This window comes from Rhipicephalus microplus, chromosome 3 (genome assembly GCF_043290135.1).
Source record: "Rhipicephalus microplus isolate Deutch F79 chromosome 3, USDA_Rmic, whole genome shotgun sequence".
Taxonomy (NCBI): Eukaryota; Metazoa; Arthropoda; class Arachnida; order Ixodida; family Ixodidae; genus Rhipicephalus; species Rhipicephalus microplus.
The window spans coordinates 5,869,914-5,894,979 of NC_134702.1; the positions used below are offsets into that span (position 1 = coordinate 5,869,914).

Consider the following 25,066-nt stretch of genomic DNA (forward strand, 5'->3'; position numbering starts at 1 on the left):
CCATTCGTCAAACAACTCGCCCCCCCCCCCCCCCCCCCCCCACCAGAGTTTACGAGCCATTTCTCCCAAGCATTCAGTTATGGAGTAAGACGGTCTGAGGGGGTGACGCTGGCAGTTCTGAGCGGAAAGTAAAACGCGATCGAGAAAAGAAATCGGGGCCCGCCGGTTCCGTGTTCCGGTGAGCGGTATCCACGATGGGCGGTTCCTCCAGTCAGCCGTGATCCCCTCCGCTGTTTTTTTGAGATCACTGAGATTCAAGGTGGCCGGGCTTTTTTTTTTTTTTTTTTTTCAACGTGGTGGATGCATCTCGGTCTCTTAGCAGTGCATCGCGTATTTGCTGCGCTCTTGTAAAATGAGCGGCAAGTACGATGAACTCCATGGAGTGTGCTGAGAGGCTTGCGTTGGACGTGAAGGAAAAGCAAGGCAGCTTCACACTGCCAAGCCTGAAGGAAGTACGAAGCTTTCTTTGTCTTTTCTTTCTTCGTTCATTTCTTTATACCGTTTCCAGTTTTTTTTCTGATTTATATCCATATTTTTATCCATAAATTTTCCCCTGTCTTTTTTTTTATCTATTTTCTACGTGGTTTTGCCTGCGCATCACCAATTTAGCGATGAGAGCATGTTATGGACCCCACAGTGCCCTGCACTTAATATCGATCATCAAGGCACTCGAATAACAGGGGCACAAAACTCGTCCTTGGCGCGCTACCGACGGCTATGCCACACCTCGTTTTGCCAGCGTTTCGCCAAGCCGCACGAGGCCTTACGACAGCCCGCAATTCGCAGAGTCCCTACGCATTCTCCTAAGATGACGAAAACCATTTTTTTTTTCTCAGTCGGTGTAGTCTCAATGTACACGGACGGTCACGTCGCGTAGTGGCCGCAAAGCAATAACTCAGAGAGTATGGACGTACTGTCGTTGTGAGGCTTTAGATTTGCTGGCGCGTTTCCGTTTTGTTAACATTTTGATTTCTGTGGCATTGCCTGCCAAAACCGCCGATTTGATGTGCCTCGCTGTATTGTGGGGGGCTCCGGAAAATTTAGACCACCTGGCGTTCTTTAACCTGAGCAGAGATAGCGCAGCCATAGGTCGGCAAAAATTGTGCAGCTCGCTCAGACTCACTCATGAAATATATCTTGAGCTTAGGACTCGCTCGGACTTAAACTGACCGAAAATTTTCTTCAACTGGACTCACTCGCACTCAAACTCACCAAAACATTATTCACCCTGACTCACTCAGCCTCAGACTCACAGCTCGATCCGAGTCTGAGTGAGTCCAAGTGAGTCGGCTCATGAGTCCGTAAGTCGAATGAGCTTCTTAGATCATGGCGTCAATGCTCTTTAACATCATTATCTCACGTAATCGGGTCTCTTCTGGGCGCCTTTTGATGTAGTACCCTGAAATATGAGTTATGAGTGGTTGCAAACCAGCAAGGGCATTATTATTGAAAGAGATGAATACATAAGATACATTTATCTGGAACCACCCGGAAGAATTGGTGGAGAGGGAGTACAAGGCACTCCCCTACGTATTTGACCCCATATAATTAATAAATATTGCCACTCGCGTTTCTTTTTTCTCACTCTTGCTCCATTCGGTTTTTGCCCCCCAAAATATGTGAGGAATTCTCAGCGCAAACAGCGCCTCATTGTTCGAAATGGTTCATTGTTCATTGTAGATCATTGTTTAAGGGGCACTGTCACAAAATTTCGCGGCCGAGATAGCCTGTAGGGTTGATACCCAGAAACATTCGTATATCATCTGCAAAATATTAACAGCGAATATAGCAGGAAAGGTATTTTAAAGGAATTTTGAAGTTTGCGCGAGACCTCGACTTCATCGTGTCATTGACACCATCGAAGGGGACACCTAGGCGACCCCATACTTCCCTCACGTCACCACGCTGCAGTCAACAAAACAAGTTATGAGGACGTCATAGCCGCCATTTTTCTTCTGCGGCGTTTGTTACCACAGTTTATATTTCTCGGCGGCTGGTTGCGAGTGCGTGGCCGTGGCGCAGGCTTAGAAAATTCTGTGTTTGGCGACATTGCAGTCCCGTTTCCTATTCGACTGTAATTCTTGAGGGGGACCGTGCGAAAGTGTGTCACAGTTCTGTGTGCTGACGTTGTCAAAAGCTGCACAAGTTAGGTGGCGACAGTTGCACCCAATCTTTGGAGCTCTCTCAAACCGAAACTGAAATTGATCAATAATGAGGGGCCTGTAAATAATTATCTGTCGCTTGCTGCAGCAAACGATGTGACATGTCATAAATAACAGGCCCCGGCAACACATTGCAGCAGAAAAACGCGAGTTCAATGTTTTTGTGTCAGTACCCTTTAGGATCGCGCGCAAGACGCGAACACTTGAGATTGTTCCTCAGCTTGTGCGACAACCAGCGATAAAGCTGGAATATTTGACGGGATATGTATAAATGCCGACGCGCTTCGCCGCTGCTGAGTAGATTGACGGCCGATGTTCTGTTTGCCGCTATTAGTGCCGCTGTGTTGCTGTAATGTGACTTTCCTTTTACCGGCCACAAGCTCGGCCCAAATAAACAGTTTTTATCTGAACATCCAGCCTGCTCCCTTCGTCCACGTTACGACACCGCGACATCTGGTGGATGGGATGTTTCTTAATGTTTTGATGATTTGATTGATCTATATGTGGGGTTTTACGTCCCAAAACCACCATATGATTATGAGAGACGCCGTAGTGGAGGGCTCCGGAAATTTCGACCACCTGGGGTTCTTTAACGAAGACCCAAATCTGAGCACACGGGCCAACAACATTTCCGCCTTCATCGGAAATGCAGCCGCCGCAGCCGGGATTCAATCCCGCGATTTTCTTTAATGTAACGGACGCCCCCTTCAAGCCTTGAACCTAGCTCAAGTGCCGAAGAAAACACCGACGCCAACCCTGAGCAGCGAGCTAGTCGCAGGCAGCAAGGTCTATCGCCAGAGTTCAGGCCTCTACCTGAAAAGAACCGGCAGACCATATAGTTTCATACAATAATACCTAGAGTGCCATGGAATCTGGCGTTACGCTGGTTTCTTAAGCGGCGCTTGTACCCACATGGGATTGATGGGAAGATATAGGCTTCGGATCTGCTTCTGATGGATCATGTTCTTGAGATTCGCGACGCTTCTTTTTCGAGTGGAAAACAAAGTAATATGAAGTTATATTAAATCAGCACTTGCTTCATCTTTTCGTACGCAAACGTTATTGCAAAAGTTTTTGTGACCATGGCGTAGAAGTGAAACATGAACAAATGTAACCACCAGGGTACGCATCACTCTGTCATTGTGTTCCAGATTTGGCACCAAGATGCACTCCATTATTTTTTACAACACTTGAAAACAAACATGCTTGTTTTTATCTCAAAATTATGCATTCTCTGTTTATGGAAATAACAGTACAGTACCAGGTGAAACACTTATCGTTTCGTCTTTTGCGATGCTAGGTGCGTCTGTCCAAGTTGTCTGCCCCCAACGCGCCTCTGGCACACGCACAGATTGACTCTCGCGCTGCCCGCGCTATCCAGAGAAGACGCCGCTGGCGCTCGCCTCGCTCACATGACACGAAGAGGCGCAGGGGCGCCGCGAGACATCCTAGCGGCCATACGTGTCGTTTTGGACCGCCGAGGCAGCAGACGTGGCCTGCCGGTCACGCCACTAGATCATATTTGAGTTCACTGTAGCCGTGGGATTATTCCTCCCTGCTCGTCGTGGTTTGGGACTGCCTAGTTCAATGAATCATCAGCAGGTGTCGACGGACAGACAGACGGACGTACGGACGGACAGACAGACGGATTTACGGACGGACAGACAGGCGGACGGACAGACAGACAGACAGACAGACAGGTGGACGGACGGACGGACGGACAGGCAGACGGACGGACGGACGCACGGATGGATGGAGGCTCGGACAGAGGGATGGACTCACGGACGGACGGAAAAAAGAACGAACGGACGCACGGACGAACGCTTCGCCCCACTCATCATCATTCACTCCGTAGATATGCTGTGATTTTTTTTCCTTAATTTGTTAATTTGCAGTGAGGGTGTCGTTCTTCATCACTGGGAAATAACATGTTCCTCCAATTTAGCGTGCCACCACTCACTCATTGCCCTCACATTTTCTGTCCTCCATTTTATTGACAAAATTGCCAAAGTTGATCCACAGCTCATCACGTGAGGCGCTTTTCTGTTTATGACAGTGAGGGCACCTTTTACGTCGACAATTTCGCTTTGAAGTCGCAAGTGTCCACGACCCTGCAATTGGTAGTGCTAGCAAAACGTTGAACTACCCCGCTACAACTCGAGGATTTATCGCTGGACTTGTTTGGCACACATGCTGTGACTCCACAAGTATCCACAGGATGGCATGCGTTTAATCTCCACTCAAAGGTGCTGCGAGTGAAGGGATGCACTGCAGAACACACAGACAAACAAGCAGAACAAAACAAGATCATCCGTGTCCTTTTCGTGTAGCGACTGCTCGACTGATTGAACCAGCGCCTGCGGTGTTTCACTCGTGCCATTCTTTGCGCCGTTGTACGTGTGCCGCTTAAACGTGTGCGTTGCATTCTTCCGAGGCACTCGCGTATATGCCTCGCTCATATCGCGCAGTCCAGCGAATGGTGCTGATTGCGCAGCCCGATCGTAACTTCGGGGAGTCCTCATTCATGCGGCCATTCGACGATGCGACCGAGGAGGGCGCACAACGGTTATGAGGGGGAGCGGCTGGCCATTGTTTCCGCGGCAGCGACATCGGAAGCTTTTTTCCGGTCGCTATCGAACGTGGGTGTTAATAGTACGGCGCTGCTTATCGGCGCCCCGACGACCGCGGCGCTGCTCCCCCGCTATAGCAGCGCGGGGGGCGCCAGGATGTGTCGGCTGCTGCTCCAATCGATATTTTACTTCGAAAGTTGTCAGCTGAATTTGGCGCTTCACTCGTGGTCTGAACTGGTGCTCTGCGTATACGGTCGAATGAATTGCTTGATGAGAAGATGGCGGGCTCTGAGGTACAGCGTGGATGTTGGCCACACCCAAGTTTTGTGCTGGCCCGAGTTGTGTACAGCATGGCTGTCCCACAGTGCTGTGAGGGGTGGTCTGCTCGTGCTGCACACTCACTCACTCACTCACTCACTCACTCACTCACTCACTCACTCACTCACTCACTCACTCACGCATGTACGCATTTGTAAAACACAGCGATGCTTTTATGGGACTATCGCTAGACCGATTTATTCACGTTGATAAATTGATAATTCCTGTGTAGAGCTTGGAAACTTTTCACCTATGACATGAAAAAAAAACACGCTAAAAAGAAAAGAAAAAGTGCCGCACAAAATTCACAAACCGTCAACTGTACGCTAGAAAAACTATCGCAGCTCTGGGGAATAGGTCTCCGAACATCTCAAGCGGACAAATCGACTTATGCGAACACCTAGCCAACACATTCTGGCAGCTAACAGCTACTCAGCATTAGCAAGCGCTAGGTACAATTGCCCCGCCGTGGTGGTCTAGTCGCTAAGGTACTCGGCCGCTGACCTGCAGGTTGCGGGATCGAATGCCGGCTGCGGCGGCTGCATTTTCGATGGAGGAGAAAATGCTGTAGGCCCGTGTCCTCAGATTTGGGTGGACGTTAAAGAACCCCAGGTGGTCGAAATTTCCGGAGCCCTCCACTACGGCGTCTATCATTATCATATGGTGATTGTGGGACGTTAAACCTCACGTATCAAATCAAATCAATGAATCGCTAGGTACAATTAGCAAGCAGCCAATGTTACGCTAGTCAAAACCATGCAGCCCCTGCCATTAAACTTAACCAACACTACGCACGCGTTAGCCATCGAGCCTTGGTTCTGGGCGTGCAGATAAGGTACGTGTAGCGTCATTTATGCTATGTCGCACATGCCGAGTGGTCATCACACCTGAAGAAATGAATGTGAAAGCAGCGACAATTGTTCAAAGTAGTTGGACAAGGCCACTTGGCGAAACGTTTACGTTCTGCCTTGTCAGCGAGATGACACAGATGTCATTTCATGACAACTGTATCATGTCTCGTCATTTATGATAAGTCACGCGTGTTGAGAAAAGCTATCTAAAGAAATGACTGCGACGGCGTCTTGTCATGTATGACATTATCGCTTACCACGCGTAAGATACATGTCATTCAATTCAGGATATATCATGGAATTCATGTAAGGAATTTATCACAGGATCGCATGCCTTTTGTGGTGTATATCGGGTGAATGAAACGAAAACGACAGCCTCCCGACTAATGCATTATCGTTTATGTAATTTGTGTCATGATGTGGCTGACATGCAAGTAATGTTATTCATTTCATGACCTGTCATTCATGTCCTTGTCACATTTATGCTATGAAAATTTTGGTATTTCATGACCATGATCACGAGAGCACAAAGGCATAAGCGGGCAGATGAATTGATGTGCAATATGTCCGTAATTATATTCGCTATGCGTTCTCGCGTATCGCAAGACTGCGTTTGAGGGGGTACATAATTTTGTTTGCATTGACTTTGTCAGAAGGGTTCATTCCTATAGGCTTTCTAGGAATGAACGAGTGAGAAAATGGCTGTTTCCTGCACTTCCTGCAGCGTTAGCCTGCCAACTTGTACTAACGCGTGTACTTTGGCTTTTTGTTGAAGTAATAATTTCGTCAAACCTATATGTGCGTGAGTGGCGAAGTGTGAAGCTTGCTCACCTTAGGGTGAGCAAGCTTGCAAAGGTTGAATGTCTATCGACCACTGAAGCTTTCTCTAACCGTCGGAGAGGTCCAGGGTTGGTTAACCTGGCCGCAGCCACGGCGAGTATTTATTTCCTCGTTTAATCTTGCAAGCATTCAAGCAAAGGACCTAATTGTTGGTTTTGCCGGTCGTTTTCAGTACGTTCTTTGTTTAAGAATCTCGACATCGTGACAGCGTTGGAAGCCTGTGCATTTGAAAAAGCTGGCCTTCGTCGGCATGCCCCACGATTTCGGTGCGTTCATGTGCAACGCTTGATATTCACTTCTCGATGGCGGTCTTTCCTTTCGGAATCCGTTTTTGGACGCGTTTGCTCGTCCTCACTTGTGGCCGAGTAGTCGAAGCACCAGAGACGGACCCTTTTCTGCAAATATCATCATCAATTTCGGAACTGAAATGACAGTGCTGCTGTCGATATGTCGCTCGCCAACCGGTCTTTCCGACTCGAAACGGACTTTTTATTTGCTTTCCCCGAGTTCCGTACCAAACATCACTGTGTTTGAAGTCGTGCGCGATCGTTCATCATTTTTAACGCGTCTTATCGTGGAAGTCGACAGGCTGTGATTTCGACTCCCCGGGCCCCGATTGGATCCTGTTCGGACTGTTTTTGCTTCACCTGTTCGACCGAGCAGGACCGACTCGTGAACGCTTTCTGATGGCACCGAGAGGCCGGCGATGATGTTCGATCCTCTTTTTATGCCGCCGGGGGAAGAAGACTCGCAATACAATCGTATCGGGGCACACGTGCGCCAGGGTGTTCGCGCGGGATGTTACGCTCTTCTATTCTTTACGCTCCCGGCACATCTCGCCCTGCCTAGCTTTTGTTTCCTTCCTCTTGGCCTCACCGGAGCGGTGTGTGTGTGTGCGGCCTTCTTAAACGCTCTCAACGAGCTTCGAATGAGGCGTGCTGCCAACTGGCGCGGACGCGCCTTGTATTTCTTTGTCTAGGAACGAGTTCAAGCAGGAGAGTTCCACGAGAGCAGTTCCTTACATTATTTTCAGCAACGTGGCTCGAACAAGACTGTTCTAACGCAGTCGTCCAATAGGTGATCGTGTGTCTGTAATCGGGGCTCACAAAAAGATAGGCGATGTGCTTGTGCAGGTATGGCAACTTCTAAAGAAATCGCAGCATATCCATGGAGTGAATGATGATGAGTGGGGCGAAGCGTCTGTCTGTCTGTCCGTCTGTTTGTCCCTCTTTCTCTCCGTCCATCTGTGTGTCCGGCCGTCTGTTTGTCTATCCGTCCGTATGTCCGTCTATCTGTCTGTGCGTTCGTCTGCATATCTGTTTGTCTACCTGTTTGTCCGTCTTTCTGTCCACCTGTCTGTCCGTCTGTTTGTCCGTCTATCTGCTCGTCCGTGCATCCCTCCGTCTGTCTTTCTGTTTGTCTGATACCGCCGGTTACGCCTGACATAGGGCAAGGTTAGACTAAGAAAAGCTTCGCCCTTAAAGTGCCGGGAGAATTCTTCTGCAAAGCATGCCTGCATACCCGACGCCAGCTGGGGTGCTGCAGTGTCCGACTGACTTGCATAATTTGGGCCTGTTGCAACATAAGTGGTCATTGCAAGCGAAGCTTCCATAAACGCCCATATGCAGCAGATGAAAGAAATGGTTGGCTATCAGCACCTGCATTTGCACGTACATACCTCACTTGTTCTCTCCTTATTTGTTTGGCAGTTTGTAAATATAGTAATATTTATATCCTCCCCGCTAAAACCCCATGTTAGGGTAGGAGTATTGATAAATAAATAAATAAGTAAATAAATGAAAGTGTGCAATGATGAAACTCCTATCGTGCAAAATACAAGGAAGAAATTGTCCATGTGTTGCTCCTCGAGTAGAATAATATTGCCTCCTAGAGTTGTGAGCCGGCAAGCCCTAGCGAGCCGAAAAGGGAAAAGAGAACGAAGGAGTGTGTGTTAGCGCTTCGTTTAAAGATACACGCTCGTGTCTTTCTGCCCCGCTGTTCCTGTCTTGTCTTCACGGCTCTTGGTGCGTGACAAACTGGTGGACGTGCTGGGTAATCTATGCACCGTACCCCTCCACATAGCAAGAACTCAAGCGCCGTACCGGTGGTTACTCCTGTGCACCGCGCCAGCAGAAGAATCCGAGGGCAATCCCCTGAGTTTGGACTGCTCGTAAACAACATGGCAGCTCCGACCAGCCCTACTGACACCAACCCGAACGGTACGAACGGCACAACGCCGCTTCATTGCACCTTACTCACACCGCGAACGCCAAATCCCTTTCATGGCACTGCGCTTGAGGATGTCGAAGATTGGCTCGTTCATTACGAGTTCGTTGCCGTGCACAACCAGTGGGACGACGCAGACAAACTGCGGCACGTCTATTTCAGTCTTTTGGACGGCGCACGTGTACGGTATAAGAATCGGGCAGGTATTCTTACATCGTGGGAAGACTTCAAACGCCGACTTCTTGGGACATATGCAAGCCCTGACCGGCGGGAAAGAGCTGAGCGCGATCTGCAGTCCTGCATACAACTGCCGAATGAAGGGGTTGCGATGTATGTCGAGGACATGACGCGTCTTTTCCACCGAGCTGACCCCGGCATGCCGGAAGAAAAGAAGGTACGGTACCTCATGCGCGGGGTGAAAGAACAGCTTTTCGGTGGGCTTGTGCGCAGTCCTCCCAAGACTGTGTCCGAATTTCTCAGAGAAGCCGTCACCATCGAAAGCACTCTTAGGCACCGGGCCCCGTCATACGAACGGCACGTCAACGCTTCAACTACGGACTACTTGGGAGCTTTCTGTGGTCAAATGGATTTCTTCCGAGAGATCATACGTTCAGTCGTCCGCGAAGAACTCCAGAAGCTGTCTGTGCCCTCGCAGCCCACTATCTCTTCGTTGTCCAGCGTAGTCCGAGATGAAGTCCAGCATGCCTTAAGAGAACCTCCTTTCATGCGGGATTATCAACCACCTAGTGACTTCCCCCGCATGTCGTATGCTCAAGCTTTGCGGCAACCTATTACACCCGCAATCCCGCATCCCACCGTGGCCCCAGCCATGCTGCAGACGGTCCAAGCGGCGCCATATTACAGCGCACTTCGCCTGATTTCGCGGAAATCAGACGTCTGGCGTGCGCCAGATAGACGTCCTCTCTGCTTCCACTGTGGCGAAGCTGGGCATCTTTACCGACACTGTTCTTACCGGCAACTTGGACTACGCGGATTTTCGACGAACTCACCGCCACCCAGGTTCGGTCAGCGGCCCCCTGAAACTGAAGAGTATGTGGCTCAGCAGCGCGGAACTTCGTCGTCCTTGCACCAGTCACGCTCCCCGTCACCGTGGCGATTTTCTCCTAATCGCCGTACCTATTCGAGCGTGGCGCAGGGTCGGTCACCCAGTCCACGCCGGGAAAACTAACCACAGCGACCTTCGGGGGCGAGGCCGCTCATACTGGACAAGCTCGAGGCCTCCTACCGACGCTTCCGGAAACTGACGATACCCCGACGACGACGACACCAGATGGTTCCGCAAAGATCTCGTTAGACATTCCAGTGCTGCTCGACGGTCGCAAAGTCAGTGCTTTAGTTGACACGGGTGCGGATTTTTCGATAATAAGTGAAAAACAGGCTGCTCTCCTGAAGAAAGTCACGGTGCCTTGGAACCTCAGGCCAATTCGTACTGCTGGCGGGCACATCGTCATGCCACTCGGCGTTTGCACAGCACGAATACAGATTCGTGATTCTACCTTTGTTGTCAGCTTGAGCGTTCTCCGTCAGTGTTCTCGAGACCTGATCATTGGCATAGACTTCCTGGGGGAGCATTGTGCTATCATCGGCATTCGACAACGCCTCATCACATTTTCAACAAAAAGCGCCACACCAGAGCATAATCCCAGCCACGATCGAGTATGTCTGCGTGTAATTGACGATGATGTGATGATACCACCGCGCTCAAGTGTTATGGTTCGAGTGGCGTGTAATGAATCAGCACACGCTGAAATGGTGGCGGAGAGCAATCGATCCTTACTCTTTTCCCAGGGTATCTGTATAGCACGAAGCCTAGTAGACCTCCAGGCTGGCCACTGCGAGGTTCTTGCTACAAACTTCAGCTACGAGCGCCGACACCTTTTCAATGGTACTGTCATCGCCTATGCCTACCCAGTAACCAATGTGACTGAGTGTTTTGCTTTCGAGGCGACCGATAATGCCGAAGCACCTCTCCAGTGTGTCGACGTAAATCCAACGCTTTCTGACGAAAACAAACGAAGGCTTAACGACTTGTTGATAGAATTCCACGCCTGCTTTGCTCGTTCATCAAGGATCCGTCAGACATCGATTATCAAACACCGTATTATCACCTACGGCGACGCGCACCCTACACGGCAACAGCCTTACCGAGTTTCACCAACTGAACGACGCGTGATTCAAAAGCAAGTGAAGGACATGCTTCAAGACGGTGTAATACAGCCATCGAGCAGCCCTTGGTCATCGCCAGTGGTTCTTGTAAAGAAGAAGGATGGTACACTTCGCTTTTGTGTCGATTATAGGAAGCTGAATAACGTCACAAAGAAAGACGTGTACCCGTTGCCTCGAGTGGATGATTCTGTTGACAGGCTGAGGCGAGCAAAGTACTTTTCCTCAATCGACCTCAAAAGTGGTTACTGGCAAATTGAAGTTGATGAACGTGACCGCGAAAAAACTGCTTTTGTAACTCCTGGCGGTCTGTATGAATTCCGAGTGCTCCCATTCGGTCTCTGTTCTGCTCCGGCCACATTCCAACGATTGATGGATACCGTTCTCGCTGACCTCAAGTGGAAAAGTTGCCTCGTCTATTTAGATGATGTCGTTGTCTTTTCAAAAACGTTTGACGAGCACCTTCATCGCATTCGGAGTGTTCTTGAAGCTATACGATCCGCTGACCTTACCCTCAAGCCTGAGAAGTGCCATTTCGGCTACAAAGAACTGAAGTTCCTGGGTCATGTTGTGAGCGCTGCAGGCGTTCAGCCCGATCCCGAGAAGACTGCCGCTGTGGCCGCTTTTCCAGCTCCGACAGACAAGAAAAGTCTTCGACGATTTCTGGGGCTCTGCGCATACTATCGCCGCTTTATCGAAAACTTCTCTAAGATTGCGGAGCCACTCATCAGACTTACGCGTGACGACACCCCATTTCTGTGGACAGACGAACAAGCGACTGCCTTTGCGGAACTGCAACATCGATTGTCTTCCCCTCCTGTGCTTGGTCATTTCGATGAGGACGCTGACACAGAGGTGCGCACTGACGCAAGCAACATTGGTCTCGGAGCTATCTTGGTGCAAACACAAGATGGGACCGAACGTGTGATCGCCTATGCGAGCCGCACTTTATCACGTGCCGAAACCAACTATTCAACGTCAGAGAAAGAATGTCTCGCGGTAATATGGGCGATTACAAAGTTCAGGCCTTATCTCTATGGGCGCCCATTTAAACTTGTGACGGATCACCACGCTTTACGTTGGTTGGCTAACCTCCGAGACCCCTCTGGGCGATTAGCACGATGGAGTCTGCGACTTCAGGAGTTTGATGTCACCATCGTCTACAAGTCGGGTAGAAAGCATGAAGACGCCGACACGCTATCACGAGCACCTCTAGAATCCGACCATACAGCTGTAGAAGACGACAGTGCCTTCCTGGGGACTCTCAGTGGGGCGGACCTCCTCAGTAAGCAACGAGCGGACCCCGAGTTAAGGCCCATCATCGACCATTTAGAAGGCAGCACCGTGTCGGTTCCTTGACAACTTTCCCGTACGTGGCCGTCATTTTGCTTACGACACGGCATATTATACAAGAAAAACACCGGTACCGGCAGCAGATCTTATCTTCTAGTCGTTCCTCAAGACTTTCGTGATGATATCCTATTAGCCTGCCACGATGAGCCGACATCCGGCCATCTGGGATACTCACGGACGCTCGACCGGGTACGACAGCTATATTTCTGGCCAAAACTTGCAGCTTGTGTGAAACGCTACGTGAAAGGATGCCGCGAATGTCAGCGTCGCAAGTCACCACCTGTAAAGCCTGCAGGCCTCCTACAACCCATCGACCCACCGCGTACGCCGTTTGACCAAGTTGGAATGGACCTTCTTGGACCGTTTCCTTTGTCTCACTCTGGAAACAAGTGGATCATCGTCGCAACTGATTATTTGACGCGTTACGCTGAAACGAAGCCACTGCCACGTGGTACAGCATCTGAAGTCGCCCAGTTTTTCATGCACCACATAGTGCTTCGTACGGCGCCCCGTGAGTCATCATAACTGACCGAGGGACAGCGTTTACGGCAAAACTGTTGGACGACATCTTCAAACTCAGTTACACGAACCACCGTAAGACAACCGCATACCACCCCCAGAGTAACGGCTTGACAGAAAGGCTAAACAAAACACTGGCTGACATGATTTATATGTACGTGGATGTGCAGCATAAAACGTGGGACGAGATCCTGCCATACGTAACGTTTCCGTATAACACCGCAACCCAGGAAACGACAAGGTTCGCACCCTTCCGCCTCGTTTACGGTCGAGACGTGCAAACCATGCTAGACGCCATGATTCCTTGTGACATCGACCAGCACGAGCTGCTAACTCCTGATGTCGAGGATTACATTCAGCGAGCAGAAGAAGCACGTCAACTAGCCCGCGTGCACATAAGATCGCAGCATTGTAAAGACTGTCGAAGGTACAACATCCACCATCGACCAGTTACCTATCAACCTGGCGACCAAGTGTGGGTTTGGACTCCTGTTAGACGGCGAGGTCTCAGCGAGAAACTCCTGAGCAAGTACTTCGGACCCTACAAAGTATTACGGCGGTTGAACGAGGTCAACTACGAAGTCATTCCAGAAGGAGGCTCGGCAACGACCCAGCGCCACTCACCACGAACAGAGATTGTGCATGTCGTCCGCTTAAAACCTTATTTTACGCAGTAATACTCGCCTTATTGTGCAAGGGCAGCAAACATTTCTTTTTCGTTGTACATAGGGTCTCGAACGAACTTTGAACTGTATTAATGTTTTTTTTTCTTCTTATGACCAACCACAGACATTTTTCTTTTTTTTTTGCACCTGCATATGCCCTGTGCACTATAAGTATTGTTCCTCCCTTTCTTTTTATTCCCTTATGGGCCCTGCTGTCATTTTGTGTATGAGCATCGAGTCGATGCTCTAATGGGAGGGGGGAATAATGCCACCTAGAGTTGTGAGCCGGCAAGCCCTAGCGAGCCGAAAAGGGAAAAGAGAACGAAGAAGGAGTGTGTGTTAGCGCTTCGTTTAAAGATACACGCTCGTGTCTTTCTGCCCCGCTGTTCCTGTTTTGTCTTCACGGCTCTTGGTGCGTGACAATATGCTCTTTAATTATCTGGCTTGTCCCATGTATCGATGCTCAAGGTAATTTTTCTCCTGTCGTATCACCCATAAGTTCACGTACGAGCGTATTTGCAAACTCTCTCGGTGCAGTTGGGCGTTTCGGGAATGAAATGATCAGTATATATGACACTGTCTGAGAGGTTATAGAAACCAGCTTAGTTTTTTTTTTTTACTGCCAATGCACACGGACAGCCAAATCTCCGTGTTTCAGTGGAAGCAGTGTGATACAGCCAACAAAGTGACAACGTGCGAAACTTGAGCTTATCCATACGAAAATTACTCGTGGAGCGGCTTCCTTTGGGCTGTGTCATGGTGTATTGCATTCGCTGCGTGCAATCGATTGCTCTGTCTTTGTAAGGCAGGGAAGACGAAAAAACGATACGGTAAACTCGCTACGCTCAACAGAAATAAATAAACACAGGTGTTATGTTACCATAAACAGAGAGTGACAAAAAAATTGACACTAATTGCCTTTCCTATCGTGTATCAACTGGCAGGGTTATTTATGTTTTCTTGAGCATATTTGCCATTGTTTTGCGTTCGGTGTGTTTATGTGCTTTTGATACATGATTTTCTTGCAGCATGATTTATGAACACCCTTCACTGCTGAGAAAACGGGCACCACCAATCGCGCGAAGCTTTGTAGGTGCGGTAGAAACGAACAATAGCAGAAAATAGGCTAATTGTTTTTTTTTTCAGCTTGGTCGTGGAAGGTCCGACTTGTCAACGTAGTAGCAGGGCTGTGCAATATCGCCGAAACTTTTTATCATAGAAACTAGCTTAGATACTTTTTGGGTATGTTGCGCCTCTATGATAATACCTTTGGCAGGCGGTGTATCAGAAGATGCATTTGTGATACACCGTATGAAGTATTGCGTACCGTACGTTATGAACTTACACAAGATACACCGTCGGCCTGAGTGACAGGTTATATGTTAATTGGAGTATTTCGTGTCTAATGCATTTACGCATTTACGGTCACGCATTTACGCAGTTGTTTTTTCCGTGAACGAGCATTCATGACAGGCTGATGCAGGGAAGCAAGGGTAGCGATAGTTAAGAAATATTTAATAATTAGTTTGCCTAAATATGCTTTTTATTTGGGAAGCTGGAGATTCAGCCCAAGCCAAGTGGCCAGTGAGCATTTGCGTTTTGCTTTGTGCTTCGAAAAAATATATTCTCCGCAAGCGGGATGAAATGTATCTGCTGCCCTAGGTAATATGTTATGAGCGCCTGCAGACTGAACATTGCTAGAGCTCTTTAACCTACGGTCAAATACCATCGTCCATGCTCCGTAGACATATATGAAACGCGAAGTCAAGCATTGTGAAGAATAAAGAGGCGTTTCATTACGTTTATTAGGCTGAGAAGTCACGTGAATAAATAGAAGGTATTCGCTATACGGTAGAGCGCTTTTTCTCGTGTGCAAATACGTGACCATAACAACTTGAGCAGTTGCATAGCATGTATCTTTTCTACCCACGCGTTTCTTTCTGTTTTCGTGATAGCATAGATACGGACACGCTACGTTTGTTCTTGCTGTCAGTATCGCCGTCACGTTCCTCATAAAGTCCAATTAAGTAACATGCAGTGTTGCCATCGCTGAGCGTCAGACATCCGCTAAAAAGCAATGAGAAATCCGCCAGATCCCGCTAGATTCTAAAACATATCCGCTAAATTTCCCACTAGGGCCTATTTTATTCAAAAACACTGCAATTTCGTATGATAAATACCTTTATCATTCCTAAAAGCTCCCCAAAACGAGAGCTGAAATAACATATAAAATAGTCTTTCAAGGAGTCTAACTAAAACACTTGAGGCTTCAGTGCTGCGGTGGTCGTCATTGGTGAAACTCATCACAGATGAGGCTAAACGTTATTAATGTTCGCACTGATGAAAAAAAAAAAACAACTCACAGGTCAACGAAAAACACATCGAGGTCTTTGTCGCCGCTGTTGTCGTCTGGCACCATCTCTACAGGACCGCTGGTACTTGTTGAGGGACCAGACAGGTGACTTGATTGCACATACGTTGTAGTTGTCCCGATTGCACTAACAACTGCCGCGGGAAGTTCGTAATCAAAACAACTTTTCTGGTGTCGCTTCAATCCCGCTCTTACGACGAGGATGGCATTTGTTGTTTCCGGCTTCAGCTTGTTTCTTAGCTTGGATTTTACTATGTTAAGCTGACTAAATGTCCTCTCTACTTCGGCATTTGAATGCGGCAACACGAGCATAGACATGGCAAATCCGGCCAGCTCAACGAATGGGTTTTAGCTGCAGGCGTCCTTATAGGAGTGAACTTCACACCAGAGGGCGCACAGAGTCCACAGATTGGTGCATCGCAGCTCGTCCGTTATTTATTTCTTAGAAAGCGATCGCCGCTTTGAAACCTCACGGATTTGTTTGTCTGAGATAGGCGGAGCAAGTGAACAGGAGCCTCTGAAGTTAAACAATTTCCGCATTTTTAGAGAACACGGAAATGGTTTCTTGCAGGGCGATTTTGAATCGGTTCACTGCGTGAGGAGGTATCCACCAGAAACCCGCTATGTACAAAAATGGCCCGTCAGAAAATCCGCTAGCCGCTAGACTGATTTTTCCCCGTCAATATAAAATAAAATCCGCCAGACTTAGCGGGGAATCCGCTAAATTGGCATCACTGGTAACATGACCTTACGAATCGTGTGTTCCGCGAGCTAGTGAAAGCTTGCGAGCGCTGGCGACGAATGCGGCTGAACCTCGGATGAAACGAGCGGGCCATTTTTGATGGACCAAGGGTGCATGCGATAGCAGCGCCCCACGTGTGAGATTTGTCGTCGAAGGCTCCTGAAGCAGAGAGAAAACGCCCCGAGAGTCTTGCATCGGGCGAATGAACGTTATCGTGTTTCGCGCTAAAAATAAACCCTTCGTCATTCATAATGATATTTACTTTCAGAATCAACGTATTTAGTTGGTCGAAGAATGGAAAATTCTTGAAGTATATTTTTCTTCTGGTTTACGTTGAATATCCACGGCGGCTATCCCTCGCTATCACGGCGGCTATCCCTCCAGCCACTTTAGTGGGTATATATGTGAATTTAAACGTGGGAGTGTCAGTCAGCGCCATCAGTAGCCATGGCGGCGAGTGTAACACACTTTTTATGAGCCTGTTTGGCGTCACGTATCACGTGATCTTATTAAACTAGCTGGCAGCTGACCAATAGTCCCTTGTATATAACCTAAAGGCACCAAGTCTGCCAGTACGAGACCCTCGTTAATGAATAAAGGAAAGAAGTGTACACTTAAGGGCTCGTTTTTCCGTATTGTTAACACAATAATAATGAGAGGTAACGGAGAATAATGCCAAAGAGAGTATAGGGGAAGCTATCAGACCGAATTGTAATGTAATTGTGAAGAAAAGTGGGTGACCAATAGTTTCTCGTATACAACCTAAAGGCTCCAAGTCTGCCAGTACGAGACCCTCGTTAATGAATAAGGGACAGAAGTGTATACTTAAGAGCTCATTTTTCCGTGTTTTCGACACAAATAATGAGATCTAACAGACAATAATGCCAAGGAAAGTATAGGGGAAGTTATTAGACCGAATTGTAATATAAATGTGAAGAAAGAAAAGTGGGTGAAAAGATAACTTGCCGTGGTGTTTCGCACTTGAAAAAAAAAATCAGTGAACTGGGGTTGTGTGCTCCAGCCGACGTCGGCTGGAGCACACAACCCCGGTTTACTGATTTCATCGCAAGCTTCCATCTTCCCCTTGCTGCCGCCGTTTCGTACATGTGTCATGTTTTGTTCCGCAGGCCATGGAGTGGAACGCTTCTGGGGATGCTCTCCGGCCTTCCTGGCATGACTGCTGGCAAGTATATCCCACGCCCAATGCGTGCATTACGTTTGACGCGGCCACGGCTGCCGAGAAGCATTGCTTTGTCTCTGGTCTCAGCGTTTTGCTGCAAGGCACTTTCGGAGTACTTCCTTTGCGCCTTCTCGATTCGGATGGCCCATTGAAGGGGCCTCTCCCCGATTACCAATGCGTTGCAGCCAATCGCCACTAGAGAGATGGTCGTGCACTCGGCAATGTTCTCCGAAGGCCAGCAGTTGCCAATGGTCACCAGTTGTCCGACTCCCGACGTCAGCCTGGAATGCGCGCCCACTGGTTGAGGTTTCTCCGCATGCGCTTTAGAGGAGGAAATGCCGCAGAGAGCTGTGCACTAATATTTTGGTAACTTTATCTCGCCCATTGGTGGATTCTTGGTCGCTTTCATCACATTGCACGATTGCTTTTTTTCGGTGGTCAGTTTCGAGCTGTAGGTAATGTTGGGTATGAGCAGCGAAATTCACCGATTACTACTATACACGGAGTGTGTGAGGGTATAGTGTTCTTCGGGTTGAGCGAGGAGTTCGGCGGGTCCTAAACAGACAAATAAAAAAAAAATGATCTGTTGTTGTCATAGCCTGAGACAATTTATTTTTTCGGTGCCTACACCTGAGTATGCTTTCCTAGTCGCATTCGCCCTCATAGAGCGTAGCGTTTCCGTATATTGAGGGCTGAGGAAGAGGTGGAAAGAGCGAACTTGAAGGGGGCAAATCACCCGCATCTCCACAAAACGTCACCTTCGATAGCTGGTGAATTTTGAATATCTCGTTACTTTTGTTTGGTGTCTCCATTAGTCAGAACTGCCAATCTGTGAAGGCTGGTGATAGGGTCAGTTTGTATGCAGAGTAGGATTGAGGCCTGCGCTCTCGGGAGGTCTTTGTCTGAGGGAGGATAAGGAAGCCCCGTGGAAATAGTCGCACCGGATCCAAACGCCGCTTTTCGTTTATGTCAGCTATCGGCAAATAGCAGGTCTCTGCTGTATGACGTCATACAGCAGCCGCTGGCAGCTCTGAGAGCACGTGCCTCTGTATGTGGAGAGGGCGCATGAGAAAGTGGCAAGTTAGCGTTTCGCTTGTAAGTACCCCTTGCAGCGCACAATCGCAATATAGCCGAGGTATTCACAGTGGTGTCTGATTTGCTGTTTAGAAGCACATATATTTGGGCGAGTTTGTACTGATCAATTTTGGTACTCAGGAGTGCAAGATACACGAGAAGAACTAAACAGGACCAGCCCTTTTCGCGTCTTAAGCATTATTTCACAACATATAAAGAGTGGTTTTTGACACCGATAAGGTGGAACTCCGGCGTACATTTTACTATATTAGGTTGTTGCTGTTTTCAGGCGGTATTGAAAGTCCTGTTACGGTCAGAGGGGTTCAGTGCACTTCGTGAATCGACAGTAGTTTGATCACCTATTCCCCCCCCCCCCCTCAGAAAAAGGAGAGCGAGGCGTCGAAACCGATACGGCTTGCTGCTTCGTGCAACGTCTACATTGATGCCACATTGCAGCCCGTCTTATGGTAGACATAGCACACGTGACTCTATTCTAGCGCTGCGTGTGCTCAGATTTGGGCGCACGTTAAAGAACCCCAGGTGGTCGAAATTTACGGAGCCTTCCACTACGGAGTGTTTCATAATCATATGGTGGTATTGGGACGTTAAACCCCACATATCAATCAATCTATTCTAGCGCTGACAAAGAAAAGCTGTCGATGTTATTCGAGGCTGGGTTGAGCTGTGCCGATATTCCGGAGATTGACTGCGATACTGAACTGAGTTTTTGAGCACGGAAGTATTGCTCACCCGCCGCTTGGCGAAGCGAAGTAGGCAACCAACGTCACAAATGCTGCACTGGCCCAAGCTGGATTCCAAAAGAGGCTCCCGATCTTTAATAAATGCAGTTTTAGTGGTGTGCGAATATTAGACTTTTGAATTCGAATCGAATAATTCGATTTGACTTTCGAATAGCTAGTATTCAGTGTTTCTATTTATTTGACAGGACGAATACTTGAACCGTGGCAATCCCAATGGTGCACCTTGGTTAGGGGTGAGTGGCTAAGACTAACGCTAACGTCTTTTCAGCAGGTCGCTCTTTCAAACTTTCATCAATATCCTCGTGCAAAAGCGGATCATATTTTTTTTAAAAGAAAGCCGAGTCATTTCCATACGTAAAATCACAAACACGCCGACACATGAAAATGGTGAAGCCCTTCACAACTGTGCTTCAAAAAAAAAAAAAAAAAACAGCGCTTGAACTTACCGCGTATAGTTCGGCCCGGTAATTAAACCCGAGCGTTGTTTCTGACGCAGGCGCTATGTCTCGCACGGTGTCTGCGATGGGTGCGCTGACGAGCCCTCTGTTCTGGATCAGCGTCTTGGTGCGCGTCGTCCTCGTGGTGCCCGCTCTGCTCAGGTTGTGCTCTCTGGTGAGTGACGCCGCAACGCAAGGGTGGTCTCACCTCTAAAGGAGGTCCCAAAGGGCTCCCGCATTTTTATTCAAGCTACGCATATAATTTTACCAGCACTTTCTGTGCACAAGTAAGCCGCAATGTGGATGTAACGTACTCTTTAACATTGTGATTTGCCGTGTTGACGGAAGGACGAATCCCAGCATACATGTATGCCTGTTGTATATGCGTCTACACACTCTAAGAAAAAAAAAATGACAGATCGCGCGTACAGTGGGAATCGATGAAATGTGAAGCACGAATGAGGAAGGTTGATATGTCACATTAAAATCAGCACAATGTTACGAGGCGGACGTAAATTATGCCGTACATGATTTCCATGTCATGATTATCTTGTTGGCGCCTGGCATTTGTGTTCATCGTTCATTCACGTCAAGTAATACCAAATGTGGTATGTGTGAAGCCATAGCCAAACGGCCGCGAGCTCGCTATGAGCGTAGCATGTAGTCATGCTTTACGCGATTCGCATATAATGATTATCATGCTTGAACCACTCATATACCTTCTTAATTCATTCACGTCCCGTATTACGAAATTTGGCATATGTGAAGCTATGGAAACGACCGCGAGCGCAACATCACCGTGGCGTGTGATCATGACTTACATCACATACATGTCATGATTTCCACGTTAAAGCCTGTCACTTATGTTCGCCATGCAGTCATGTCCTATACCATACTGGTTTTGCAACATGTGATCTGAACGAAACCACCGCTAGAGGAGCAACAACATGACCTGTAAATTATGACATACACGTCATGGTTTTCATGTTGTGACTAGTCGCTTATACTCGTCTTACAGTCATGTTATACCATACGAATTTTGGTAGAGATCCGATTATCGAAACTGCTTGGAGAGCTAAAAACGCCAGGCCTGCGTGGAAGGCGCAGCACAGTCACAACGGCTAGAAGAACGGCCTTTCAAAGCCTGTTCTTTACACTCATTGGGTAACTGCTGCAAGCAAACTTGCCCGATGCTCACTACGACATTTGTAATTAAAATTTTAGGGTAGTAGACCGTCATTCGCTATGCTATTTTTCGTCATCCTTTTGAGAAGCGTGGTATCCGCTAAACTCTATTGCCATGTATTTAGTGCTAATCGTTCATGCAGTGGCTGACGACGATGAGGAATGAGGCCTGAAGCGGGTGTGCGGTGCAGTTAATAGCTGAACAAAAACATGTCTAACCTCCCTGTCCTTCCTCATTTATTCCTCCTCCTCCTGAACAAAAACAAGCGTTTGTAATGGGTTGGGTTGATTGATTGATATGTGGGGTTCAACATCCCAAAGCCACCATATGACAAAAGACGCCGTAGTGGAGGGATCCGGGAACTTTAACCACCTGGGGTTCTTCAACGTGCACCCAAGTCTGAGCACACGAGCCTACAGCATTTTCACCTCCATCGGAAATGCAGCCGCCGCAGCCGAAACGCGATCCCGTGACCTGTGGGTCAGCAGCCGATTACCTAAGCCACTAGACCACCACTGCGGGCCTGTAATGGGTAGGAGCATCGAATGACCCTCTCGTTACGCTATTCGCATTGTGCGACGACTGCTTGTTCTTTCGCTGTTTTAAAACGCTTTATAAGTCGTATTAACGCGATTGCTTTCCCGACATCAAGCCTGCTTAAGGCAGGTTTGCCAGCAAGTCCCAAGCACCGGCGTCGCTCAGTGGTAGAATACTGGGCTGGCGCCCAGTGGACCCGGGTTTGAGCCCCTCTGTGTCAGTGGTACTAGGTTTTTTTTTTTTTGGTAATTTCGCGCGATGTGGGTACGGACACCGGCGGCGGCGGCAGACAACTACGGCGCTGCGTGAGACCCGAGTTGTGATCTTATAACGGCTTTCGCTGTAATAGTCGTATAGATAGATAGATAGATAGATAGATAGATAGATAGATAGATAGATAGATAGATAGATAGATAGATAGATAGATAGATAGATAGATAGATAGATGGTAGGTAGGTAGGTAGGTAGGTAGGTAGGTAGGTAGGTAGGTAGGTAGGTAGGTAGGTAGGTAGGTTGGTAGGTAGATAGGTAGATAGATAGATAGATAGATAGATAGATAGATAGATAGATAGGATAGGATAGATATGTGGGGTTTAACGTACCAAAACCACCATATGATTATGAGAGACGCCGTAGTGGAGGGCTCCGGAAATTTCGACCACCTGGGGTTCTTTAACGTGCACCCAAATCTGAGCACACGGGCCTACAATATTTCCGCCTCCATCGGAAATGCAGCCGCCGCAGCCGGGATTCGATCCCGCGGCCTACGGGAGATAGATAGATAGATAGATAGATAGATTAGATTAGATAGATAGATAGATAGATAGATAGATAGATAGATAGATAGATAGATAGATAGATAGATAGATAGATAGATAGACCAGACAGACAGACAGACAGATAGATAGATAGATAGATAGATAGATAGATAGATAGATAGATAGATAGATAGATAGATAGATAGATAGATAGATAGATAGATAGATAGATAGATAGATATGCATGCTCAAAGTCGCCCAAGTTCGCCAAGAAATGATTCGCATTTAAAAAAGTGACATACACGCTTATGCTGGCCAAATAACTCAAACTGCAGTTGTCCTGCATCACAAGCCGGAACACTGGTTTCAACTGGGCGTTGTGTTAACAGAAGTGCCGCTGGTATAATATCATATTCTTTTGTGTCCATGGACATGATTTTAAACTCAAGCTACGTGTGTTTATCATGGTATGTGGCGGCTTCGGACATGACAGTAGTGAAATACATGCGTGCTGATGGCGTTCAGCGGAAAATTGCCGACAGAGTTTTTTCTGCATGATATATGGACCTTGTTGGCAGTTTGTTTTCTTCTCGGTCTGCACCTTAACCGCGCCGTGAAGGAACATCTGTGTCCTTGACAGTGGCCCTTGTAAACTCGCCTAGGGCGCCTGCTGTAAGGCAATAGGCACAGAAACATGGCTGCACACTTTGCTTAGATGGTGGCGGGTGTTGGTGAATGATTGCTTAGTCCGTTAGATTGACAGCTTTGAACCACCCGCTCGTCACGCAGTCCACGTGGTGTGCCAATCTACGCCCCTGCCACGCCGCCGTATTCCCTCTGTTAACGGGACTACATGCCCGACAAGACGGCCGTATATGGAGCTCGTTTCGGAGAAATTCCTGTATCGGTGTCATTGGTTGTGAGCAAAAAACAGCATTGTCCGCGACCGAAAAAAACTAATAACAATGAAAAAAAAACTAATAAAAACCCTCGGTTCAAGTGAGGATCGAACCAAGGCCTTCTTAGCGGCAAACCGGTGTTCAGCCACAGAGCGACGCCATTGCCCGAATCTTCTCGAGAAACACACACGCGCGCGCGCACGCACACGCACGCAAGGAATGTCACGAAGTGGGAGAATCTCCTTAACGCTTGTAATATTGCGTTGCAGAAGCGTAGAATCGGGCCAAGCGTCAAAACACGCGAATTGGGCAAAAAGTGGATGTTTTAAAGGCCCATCTGTGACATAGCGCTCACTCATGATTGATCATCTAAGCAAAAGCATCAACAAAGGGAGCAACTACGTATGTTCGCGTGTTGCCTTACGTACGCGCAGTGGGCGCTTCGCTGATTTGCGACGAATTGTGGCGCAGTGGGCAGTACGCTACGGTGCTTGCAATATGCGTTCGAGGATAGTTCCAAGCGGCCAATGTTACGCGCGCAGGCGCTTGTTTTCTTACGGCTTGGTCGAGGCGTCAAGCGAGAACCGAAGCCAGGCTAGCGACGCGATGCGCGCGGTGTCGCGTTCTACTCTTGAAGGCGCAAGTGTGTTCCAAGTTCTTTTTTTTTTCCGAATCGGTTCGAAGCATTCGCACACGAGACTGTGTTAGAACACGTGCCGCATAATGGCTAGGCCGCATTGCAACTTTGATTTTTGTTCTTTGCGTCCATCGTGTGTTCTCAGAGGGAGGCAGGCAGCGACAACGATGGCGCGTCGCTGGTCCGCGCTACTGCCACGGCGATCGGCTTGGCGGTGTACACGCAGGCGCTGTGGCGCCACTTGGACGGCTGCCGCCTCCTGCACTGCGCGCCGGCCACGACGAGGCCCGCGCAGGCGCTGCTGTTCACACTGGGCTACACTGTTCAAGCACTGTGGGAGCAGCGTGGGCGCCTGGCGGACGACTGGTGAGGCCGTTTGGACGGGGAAGAGCGCGTGATTTGCAAAGCAATAAAGACAGACAAGTTTTCTTTTCTTTCTTCTACAGCTTTTCTCAAAGCTCGTGAATTAAAAAAAAACATAACGAGTTACCGTTACAGTCCGACCCATCCTGAATGCAATGGTGGCGTTCCTCCAAAAAGTAGCTAATTCCTGGAACGCCGTTCCCTACAACTCGTACTGGTTGTAAGCCAAAGACACTTCTGGTCGCTTCATCTAATGGTCTGTAAGGCCGATGCGGAAAGTCATGTTTTAGGGGTGAAGCTCCTTAAGGGCGCCGGTCGTGCGTCTCCTGTATGTAGTAGCCATCTCTCGTTTTAGTCCTTGCAATGTCCAATGGATTGCAGTACTCGTATATGATGAATATATGATGGAAAATGCGAGATGGTGGTACTTGGA

General features: G+C 48.3%; 1 protein-coding gene across 2 annotated transcripts in view; it reads left to right on the forward strand.

The window, feature by feature from the left end:
* The window catches only part of LOC119183548 (uncharacterized), a 91,546-nt gene extending 66,843 nt beyond the window's left edge, over nucleotides 1–24,703 (forward strand). The window contains exons 6-9 of one of the 2 annotated variants that reach the window (XM_075888806.1): nucleotides 17,929–17,984; nucleotides 20,002–20,049; nucleotides 20,313–20,428; nucleotides 24,416–24,703. In XM_075888806.1, the coding sequence (XP_075744921.1) occupies nucleotides 17,929–17,984; nucleotides 20,002–20,049; nucleotides 20,313–20,428; nucleotides 24,416–24,640 (445 nt within the window). In that variant the 3' untranslated portion in view covers nucleotides 24,641–24,703. The remainder of the gene's footprint in view (nucleotides 1–17,928; nucleotides 17,985–20,001; nucleotides 20,050–20,312; nucleotides 20,429–24,415) is intronic. The other variant, XM_075888807.1, reaches the window with a different exon arrangement.
* The last annotated feature ends 363 nt before the right edge of the window (nucleotides 24,704–25,066 follow it).